The 10,054-nt window shown below is 43.3% G+C and overlaps 2 protein-coding genes across 3 annotated transcripts; one reads left to right on the top strand and one right to left on the bottom strand.

Moving 5' to 3' along the window:
• Positions 1–1,027: 1,027 nt before the first annotated feature.
• Positions 1,028–2,686, top strand: LOC139299912 (galactose-3-O-sulfotransferase 2). The gene is made up of 3 exons (XM_070922863.1): positions 1,028–1,146; positions 1,363–1,686; positions 1,777–2,686. Exons 1-3 carry the CDS (start codon positions 1,028–1,030, stop codon positions 2,684–2,686), a joined length of 1,353 nt encoding a protein of 450 aa, XP_070778964.1.
• A 919-nt stretch (positions 2,687–3,605) lies between these two features.
• LOC139299766 (cysteine protease atg4da-like) lies at positions 3,606–10,054 on the bottom strand. Of its 2 annotated transcripts, XM_070922665.1 has the most exons (11): positions 9,971–10,054; positions 8,167–8,414; positions 7,984–8,067; positions 7,727–7,900; positions 6,639–6,936; positions 6,486–6,550; positions 5,525–5,652; positions 5,133–5,211; positions 4,954–5,030; positions 4,528–4,647; positions 3,606–4,400 (listed from the first exon to the last, which is right to left on the bottom strand). In XM_070922665.1, the coding sequence occupies exons 2-11, from the start codon at positions 8,354–8,356 to the stop codon at positions 4,218–4,220; spliced, it is 1,398 nt and encodes a 465-aa protein (XP_070778766.1). In that variant the 5' UTR covers positions 8,357–8,414; positions 9,971–10,054; the 3' UTR covers positions 3,606–4,217. The 2 variants fall into 2 exon arrangements, with proteins under 2 accessions (XP_070778766.1, XP_070778767.1); XM_070922666.1 differs by lacking the exon at positions 4,528–4,647.

Here is a 10,054-nt window from a genome sequence, read left to right as displayed (position 1 = left end):
GTGTGGGGGATGGGAGAGCGAGTTACACACAGTACTGTGGAGGAGACAGCCACAATGAGCGTTTAGTAGTGGCGCCTTTACCTCAGTGTGAAAACACTCAAATGCTTTATAATACGTGCAAGAAATCAAAGTCCACAGGGCAGTGAGGAAGTAGCGGGGCGATGCAGAGAAAACAGCATGTTTTCAGTCGGTCTGTCTCATTACTGCCGGCCTGCATTTCTATGCTTGTGCTTGAAACACACCAATTATTCAATAGCCAGGGCTGCAACTACAGATAATGTTCATTATGGATTCATCTGACGAACACTTTGTAGATCAGTCTGTTCTGTTTATGTTTGTTTGATCTAAAAAAAATAGGAAGAAATATAGTGAAAATTGCCAAAAGATGACTTCTCCAAAAATAAGCATTTTGTATATTTAGTTCACCTTTCCTGTTAACATTACTTAAATTGTTATGCTAATCGAGTAACAAAATTGTTGCCAATTCATTTTCTAATAATCAACCAATTGATAACTAACTGTTTAAGCCCTATTCAATACTTTTGTGTACTACTCTAAACACGCTTTATTTGATTTATATTATTTACAACACAGAGTCCCTTCTTATGTTGCTTTTGATGGACTTATACTTACATTTACCTACAAAAAGGAGGCCATGCTATTTATTTACCTTAATGGTAGAGTTGAATGCTTTTTTTTTTTTTGTACTAATCAGTTATTGTATATATACGTGTATGCACAGCACACACACACACACACACACACACACACACACACAACAAAGATCTTCAAACGTTCATCATTAGTGTCCGAAATATCGTGAAACTTCTACGTCCTCCTTGTATGATAAACAGTTACTCACTGCTGCATGCTGGAGGCATGTTAACATGTGGCTGATCAGCTTAAGGAAGGTGAGCTCAGAGCTGTGACAGTGGCATTAATCTGCAGAGCCCCATGCTGAGGAGGAGCTCTCCACAGAGAGGAAACCACCAAAAGGCAAAGCGCGGCCGGGTTGGACTGCTGAGAGATGACCCTCCACTGGTTGGCCACCCAGCTTTGGAGATACCGTGTGGCAGGTCTCATGGTGACCTTGGGGGTTACCTGTCTGCTTATACTTGTGGGTAGTCATTTGTTGCAGCATTCAAGGTAAGTAACAGGATGTAACTTCTGTCTGTATGGCTCAGTCTGCAGTCATTCTGTAACCTGTGACTGTATAAGAATGACAACACTGAGCAATGTAGAATAGTTTGAAATCCAGTTTACATTTATTATTTCAACAAGGCCCAAAATCTGCATCACACTCATTATTGTGAAATATTGAATTGTTTTGTTGAATCCTTGTATTTTCGTTTCTTTCCAAAGCTCTCATGATTGGCACAGAGGTTGGAGTAAGCGGCCGGTGAGGGACAGAGAGGGACAAGCTGCCAGTGCCAATCAAAGACCTAACAACCAGTATCGAGACCACAGGAGGAGAAGTGACTCTCAGCCCTCTGGTGCAAAAGCTAAAAAAGACGCCAATCTCTACAATATACTGAGGACAAGGACACGGAGTCCTCCTGTAGTTTTCCTCAAAACACACAAGACAGGAAGCAGCACCGTCCAAAATATGCTGTTCCGCATGGGAGAGAGGGACAGATCCACGTTCGCGTTCCCTCACTACACCTACCAGTTCAACTATCCAAATAAGTACGCCACTGTGACTACGCTTTGGTACACATATCCTGAATCTCTGTGATGGTTCTGCTTGACATGATTCTTTCCTTGTCCTGGTTTCAGATTCAGAGCAGAGTTTGTGGATGAGTTGCCCGATGGTTCCTCTCAGTACGACATACTCTGTAGCCACATGCGTCTAGACGCGGGACAGCTGAAACAGGTGATGCCGCCTAACACCATCTACATCACCATCCTTCGAGAACCTCTACGGACATTTGAGGCCGTTTTCTCTTATTACACCTCCACTGTTCCTGCTTTCACCTTAGCCAAAAAGGCAGCAGAGAGAGCAGAGCACAAATCGGCATTGTCAGTTTTCCTGGAGTCCCCAGAGTCATTCTGGGACCCTAAAGAGCCTGGTAATGGCCTGGGAAAGAACCCCCAGAGCTTTGATTTAGGTCTCAACAGTCGGCAGTGGAACTCTTCCTGGCCGGCTGACCTGATGCTGCTGGAGGACACCTTCCAGCTGGTTATGATCGCAGAGCATTTTGACGAGTCCCTGGTCCTCCTGGGGGCCCTGCTGAAGCTGGAGCTTGAGGAACTAGCCTACGTCCGCCTCAACGCTCGCTCCCCTCAGGATGTGATGCCGCTGGACAACATAACCAAAGCCAGGATCCGGGCCTGGAACAGCCTGGACGTGTTGCTCTATGACTTTTTCCTCCAGTTCTTCTGGGAGAAGGCGGAGCGGTATGGGCTGGAGAGGCTGAACAGAGAGGTGGCTCAACTGAGGGCCTCCACGGACACAATCAGACAGAAATGTGTGGCCAGGAAGGGGGTGCCCCCTGGGGAACTGGAGGACCTAGTAAGACCATGGCAGACTGATTCGGTCACCATCTTGGGTTATCAGATACAAGGGAACCTGACCAAGCAGGAGCAGGGATTCTGTACCCGTCTAGTATTACCTGAACTTCAGTACCATGCCCATCTGTATTTCCAGCAGTACGGGCGGGACATGAGGGCTGTGCCTACATTGTAATGCATGTAAGGGACGGTATGAAAATGATCAGGGGTGGTGATTTTTCTGGGAGAGCTGGGTACAGTGTTTCAACTTTTACTAATCCCAGAGTGATATTTTTATCATTGATTCTGTGAAAGTCCATGAGCCCCAACAGAGTTGGCACCTGGGCCCAGTGCACGCATTAGGTGTCTGTAATAGGCCTTACCAGTTAGAAGCTCTTTATTTAACAAGACTACGAGTCTACAGCCACGCTAGCGGCTCTATAAGGCTGTACTTAGGAACAGAGGTGCTTTGAGCTGAAAATCTTGGTTAAGCGCGCTGACATATGGTGATTAGCAGGAAACACAAAGTTCAGCTGAGGCTGACGGGTATGCTTCGAGTTTAGCAGGTATCTAGTCATAGAAATTTAGACCAGATGATGACGCAAGATGAAAAGTCTCCAAATTGATCATACTTCAACCTGAGGGGGACATGAATGTCTGCACCAAATTGTATGGCAACATATCCAATAGTTGTTGAGGCATCTTACTCACTAATGTCAACCTCATGGTGGCGCTAGAGGAAAAGTCAGAGGATCTCAAGTCAACAGGATTCGTGCTCTGGGGACCATGAATGTCTGGACATGGTAATCCTACCAATATTTTAGTCTGGACCAAAGTGATGGACCAAGCGACCGTGCCATCCATAAAATGTATTTTGTTATGTTATGTAGATATTGAGGGGAGGGGGTTGTGCTTTTTTCTGAGTCAGGGACAGATTCCAAAGAAAATATTAACAATGCTGTGGAGGACCTTGCTTTTTTATAAATTAAAGATTCTGCTTGCCTGCCCACCCCAATAATTTTCATACAGTCCCTAAAAGCCCAGAAGGCAGCACTTCAAATCAACACTGTAATTATAGTTTCCTTGACGGTGTACAGAATCAGAATATAAGTTCCTTTCTTGTTCATAAACTGTTTATTCACATAAAAAACAGCAAAAATGATCCAGCTCAAAAGAATATTTTCAGTAAATGTTGTCATTTTCCTGCGAGAGTACATTCACAACATTTAACTTCTTCTAAAGTGAAGTCATGTTTTTTCGAGTCCCATGTTAACAGATATCCAATTTTCTAATCCACCCAAAGGCAGCACATCCTGTCATATGACATGAAACAGTGAGAGACTGTGTATCTCACAGTAATACTTGCCTTAAGTTTGTCCCAGGGAGGAATTCATCATCGCTATTATTATTCTATTTTTAGTCTTTTCAATAGATGAAGTTAAAAGAACTCATGGATCTCATGAACACAAATGGCCAAATAGAAAATGTCCTTCATCCTTCTGTCCTTCAATTGAATGATATTCATTTCAATGTTTGGCTCTTAAAACAATAAATAAAAATACAAAAACAGCAATAAAAATATATTAGTGTGATTAATGATACCTTTAGGGAGTCCCCTGAGGTTGTTACTTGTGGGTGTGGAGGACATTGTTTGTTCAGTAGTGGCTACACAGTGTAACTGTCCCATCTATGTGTGAGCATTGATCATTTATTTGATCTCCTTCTGTTCATAATAGAACAAATTCGTCCAAGCTGTTGCTAGTGTCGACTCTCCTCCTGTCATTCTTCCTCTGGATGTAGGTGACAATGTTCGTGGGTGTGTTGCTTCCCACCTCCTCCTCCTCCTCCACCTGACTTTTTCCTTCTGAAAATATAAACATGGGGTACGTCTCTGCAGATGTGGAGACAGCCTATGGGAGGACGAGACGGAACAATAACTCCACCAGTTACAGCACAATGCAGATTCAAATCTTTGTGTACATTCCAAAAGCTACACAGCAGCGTAATAACAAGCCAAATGTTCCAAATAACACATACCTCATTAACAACTGTGCACAGAGATTCAAAGTCCTTTTGGCCCTGAGCATAGAAGCCTATAGTACAGCTGGGGTCCATGCGAGAGAAAGCCATTTTCCTGGGATATTTACAGTGAAACGACTGCAAGTGGTGCGGAGAGGAAGCATGAGAAAAGATCTCATTAGAGTCAGAGAAAATAGTCCTATAAGGTCTGATGTGGATGTTATCGATTCGACCTGTAAACTCGAGTTTATAGCAGTGATACCCAACCAGGTTAAATAACATGACAGGTGGTGTTGATGAAGGGATACTTGAGCTCATCTAATAGGGCTGTGGGGGTATAAAAAAAAGGTTGGGGACCACTGGTTTACATGACCGAGCACAGCTGTCACAGGAGGGAACAAAACAGAAAGCAAAAAGAAGAAGAGAAATGGTACTTCCTCATACCTCCAAGGGAAAGTTCTCCTTTGTTATGTCCACTGTGGGCTGACAGTAGTGAGGGTCCAAGTACAGCAGATGGTCATCTTTTTGCACAGCAGGGCCAGAGGCAGAAAAAAAAAGGGAATGGACTGACATGAAAAAACAGCTGAGCGCAGTAATTGCGGCGTACAGTGTACTGCACATACCCTGGAAGCCGACGAAGAACAAAGAGTGCTTCGGTTTGCCCCCAATGATTCCAATGCAGCATTGTAACGTCAAGAGTTTCTGTGGAAAAGAATGAGGAATGAGTTCTTTGTACTTGCTCGACACTCATTCTTTTGCTCGATTTAGAGCAGAGATTTCTCTGTTTTCAGACTACAGAGAAACACATGCAGGGGGATGATGGTTTATTACTGAACTGCAACCACGCTGTAAAAATACTGTAATGAGTTACTTTATAATAAATGATAGTGCAAGCTGTACTGCTTTTTCAGCAAACTCCCTGGAATCCCCTGCAAAGACCCCACTTTGACACTGGTGTCAAAAGTGTTTACACAGAATCACCCAGGAGTTAATGCATAAAATATTGCTTGGATACTTTGACGCAAGTGATGTAGGAGGGATTGAGATCTTGTCCTCCAAGTCGCACAGGAACCAGGATGATGACGGACTTCCAGGACTGAGGGAGAGGCCGCTCGCACAACCTCGTCACGTCCTCCAAGTAGACTGAACACAGAAAGACAGACACACATGCAGCGAACTGACATGATTGTACTGGCTTACAGCAAAGCTACTGTATTATTACTACTACTATTGTACTGTCCTGAACGGGTTCAAATCCCGTGTGGCTTAACAAAGCTTTGTTGGCTAATGTTAACAGGAGCAGACAACGAGTAGTTACATTACAGCTACCAGAGAAATATCCATAGCATCATAGATTTCAACCACACACGCAGCCGCAGTCCGAGCAATAACCACAGCTTCACCCAGCACAGCCAGGCAGAGCAGCCGCAGCTGCGCTCACAGCCAGTGGCTGTATACTGTCGGCGCTCGGCCTTTTGAAAGGAGTACTGAGCTGTAAATGTAAAGTGTCAGATCATCTCTCCTTTGTGTAGAATGTGCAGAGCAGTGTGTTATAACTGGACTGGACCAACACACTAACTGCTCCTATGGATCAGGGGGAATGCAAAAAAAAAATACTGCAAGGGAACGCAAAACCGACCCGTGACCCTTCAGGGCTCCATAAACTTCTACTGAAGTTCAGGAACACCAAACACAGAGCGGGTTACTACCCAGTCTCCTCCTTCTCATAGCAAACAATTCACAGCTCAAAAGAAAGCTAATTTCATTTTACGATGTAATTCAGGATGGCCTTGTTTCACAAACTGCTCCCTAATGTTCAACTCTCTGAATAAAATGGAAAAATAAAATACCTCCTCAATAACACAAAGGAATGTCTAAACAGCATAAAGCACTGATCCATTTCTTTATTGGCACAGCTGCATTTGCTATGACCTGCAGAGGAGAGAGCAAATACACTGATGAAAGACATGACTCACTGGTGCAATCTTGAGCAACATACACGACTAGATTGGGAGGGTCTGTCGATGCTGCCACAGCTTTCCTGAAACAAAATGAAATTTACTGTAGGATGATACATCTTGATAAAAGCTGGGATAACTGGACGGGCATGTCACGCCTTCAGGTCTCACCGGAGGATATGTGCCGCGATGGAAGGTCCGTACCAGTCCCCGGCCTTCTTCCCTGAGCTTTTGCCGAGCTCCACCAGCTGGTGTATCCCAAAGGGGGCTGTAGGATGGTCTGCAAACCATGATACCACCTTTCTGTGTTTAGCCTCCATGGATCTGTCCAGGTGGGAATCCAAGCTCAGCTTTCGACCCCTCTTATTGGCGGCTTCCTTCAGTCCACGCTCTCCACTGTCTGTGGGGCGACTCACCAGCAGGTCCATGTCATCTCTGACCGCATGGTGGCTCCCAGACCAAGTCCAACCTCCAAATGATGTAAGGATAAAGTAATATGGATAGAGTAATATGAGTTTTGTACAATGGCACTAAAACAAGATACCTGATATCTACTTGAAATGTGTTTATCATACGGCCGGGACAGACTGCTTTGTTTTCCTATTGTTGGTAACATAGAGGAACCTCTGTTATCTCTCACAATATGTCATCAGGGGTGGAGGGAACAAGATAAAAGCGTGTACTGTAAAACTGTAAAAGAGTACAGCTTTTGATATTTCAAGTATGTATGCGTCACTGTTATTCAACTACTTAAGTTTCAGTCCAATCACAAAAAAATGAACTTTAGTAAATGTAGGATTATATTCATAGATTTGGCCATGAGTAGACTCTAAGTGACCTGCTTCTACCCATGTTCAGCAAAGTAATCTCAATATCATCTTTATTTTGTTCTCTTGTGATGTGATGACACACAAATAAACAGTAAAATAACTGTACAATGTGTGTGAAGTAAGGTCTTGGTTCTCCATTATCTGGCTTTGAAAGATAATTCCCTCTCATAAACATTGCTTTATGACCCAAAACCTATATCTATATTTTGTGTGCATTTTGAAGCCTATTTGTATTCACTGTAAACGTGGCCACACTGTACCGTACTACGTACTACATATTACGTACAAATTCCAAAAACCTGAAGCTGTCTTTTTGACATAGCCTAGCTTAGATGCCCCTTAACAGTGTCCAAACATAGAGTACAGTATCTGATGATGGGCTATTGGACTACATAGGTGACATTGCTTTGTGCCTGTGTGTGTGGTCACCTGGTGACATCAGGTGCAGGAGCAGGCCTTGTGCCAGCAGCATCTGCCCCGTGCGTAGAACACAACTCCAGCCGCTGTCGGTGGTCAGAGAGCAGCCAGCCAGCTGAGGGAAACCCCGTCTGTACGTCAACCAGAGGAGAGACCTGAAGGAGCGGCGGAAGCGCTCTCTCTCCCCTGACACAGTTACAGAGCTTGAATTTAAATTTCCTGTTGCTTTTTGAACCACATGATCATTTCAGGAGGTATGAAGGCCTCACCTTGATCCCTGAGCTCATAGGATTGTCCAAGCATGACCACAGGAGAGCTCTTGCTGAATTTGGATTTCTGCTTCAAGGACCAGCCTGAAACGTTAAAATGGGAAGAAACTGTTTTATCTCACAAAACAAAAGAGAGCAGTCAGATCTGCTCTTATTACACAGTAATAGAGCGGTAAAACGGACCATATTTGACACTGTTCCATGCTGAGACCAACTTGGATTTGAGTTTGCCTCTGTCCTGTGCCTCCTCTATCCTGCTCACTGCCAGGCCCTGAGGCCCAGCAGATTCAGAGGACAGGAAGAACCAGTCGTCCATTAGGTCATCTGATGGGGACTGGCCCTCGCAGTGAGCAGAGGAGGTGCTGGGATTCATAACAACTGGAGATGACCAAGACTGAGGGTGAAGAATGACACCATATCTCCACAGCAGCCTTACGAAAACACACACAATGGAAGGAACATGAAACAACATTATAAACACGTGACACAAGACCCTGATGGACGATGCAGCCATGCACAGTAAATAACTTCTGCCCCTGGAACTGATGGGTTAATGTTACCCACAGCAAAGTCACTAATTCTCCATGACAGTAAGTAAAGAGGGAAACCATGTGACTGCACCGTGTGACTCAAGGAATCTCAGATATGCCAATTTAGCAGCAGCAGGGGAGGTGCTGGCAAACTACTCTCACTCACAGTTGGCCTGCTCCCTCGAAAACATCACATAGGTAGATACAGGATGACTGCAACAAGCAGCACAACATGAGCAGCTACATAGGTATATGATGTAGAAATCAGTAGTGCAATCACTGGTTGAAAAAGTACTCCACTTCCTCTACTTAAGTAAAAGTACCAATACAACAGTGTAAAAACGCTGCATTACAAGTAAAGGTCCTGCATTCAATCCTACTGAAGTAAAAGTACATTAGTATTATCACAAATGACTTTGATTATTAAATTAATTTGTCAATACTTATATACATCAACGTGTACAGAGTATTTTGCTGTTGTAGCTGGTTGAGGTGGAGCTAGTATTTTATACACAGTTTGGTATTTTAGTCCAGTGGTTCCCAACCCAGGGGTCAGATCCCCCCCAAAAGGTCACAACAAGATAAATCTGAGGGGTCGCAAGACGATTAATAGGAAACGAGAAAAAAAACAAGTTCATCTACATAAATCTGTCCTTCATTTTTTCTCCAACTAAACACTGCTTCTTTGTCACAATCCAAAAAGGCTGGGAATCTGGTTTAATCTTTACAAATGCTGTGTATTGTATAAGATTGTCATATGTTTTATATATAAAATCTATACAGAAAATAAACTGGTAACTATAGCTGTCAGATAAATGTAGTGGACTAAAAAGTACAATATTTCCATCTGTAATGTAGGGGAGGGATGAGGTAAAGTGGCATAAAATGGAAATACTAAAGTAAAGACCAAGTACCTCAAATTAGTGGTGAAGTACAGTACTTAAGTAAATCTACTTAGTTATTCTCCACCGCTGAGTGATATATACTACATGCTTTGTAGTGCTGATAGAGAATAACTCAATGACAACTCTGTAAATGATTTAATCATGACAAGTGACTGTAAAATGCTGAAGAAAAATGGCCATTTGTCCTTTGTAACATGTTATTCTACAAGATGAATTAAAGCACACACTGCGTGTAGACTATGTGTTATCTATGTATGTGCTGTCTACGTCACAAACATTAGCTATCTTACTCATACAAAAGGGCATATGTTAGTATACAACGCAATTACGCGAACAGTGAGACGTCCATAAATATATAGTGCACATTTTACAACCACAAATATGGGAAAAACTACAAATTAAATATAACCCGAGGTCTAAAACCGTTTCGTGCAAAACTGTCATCCGTGTGTAAATTCTCCATTTCCAACCGCTAACTAACCGCATCTAACTCCAGAGCGGCCAAACTAAGAGCATTTATGAACTTATCGGTGCATGACAGTCATATTTTACCTTCATTCGGGCATCGTCATTGTGTCTCCTTTAATTACAGCAAGTCATTGAATGAATTTCACGGAAGGTGACCGTCTGTTCTCG

This window comes from Enoplosus armatus, chromosome 17 (assembly GCF_043641665.1).
Source record: "Enoplosus armatus isolate fEnoArm2 chromosome 17, fEnoArm2.hap1, whole genome shotgun sequence".
In the NCBI taxonomy this organism is placed as follows: Eukaryota; Metazoa; Chordata; class Actinopteri; order Centrarchiformes; family Enoplosidae; genus Enoplosus; species Enoplosus armatus.
Note: the sequence above shows the minus strand (reverse complement) of the source record. Positions and strands in the feature narration are given on the sequence as shown.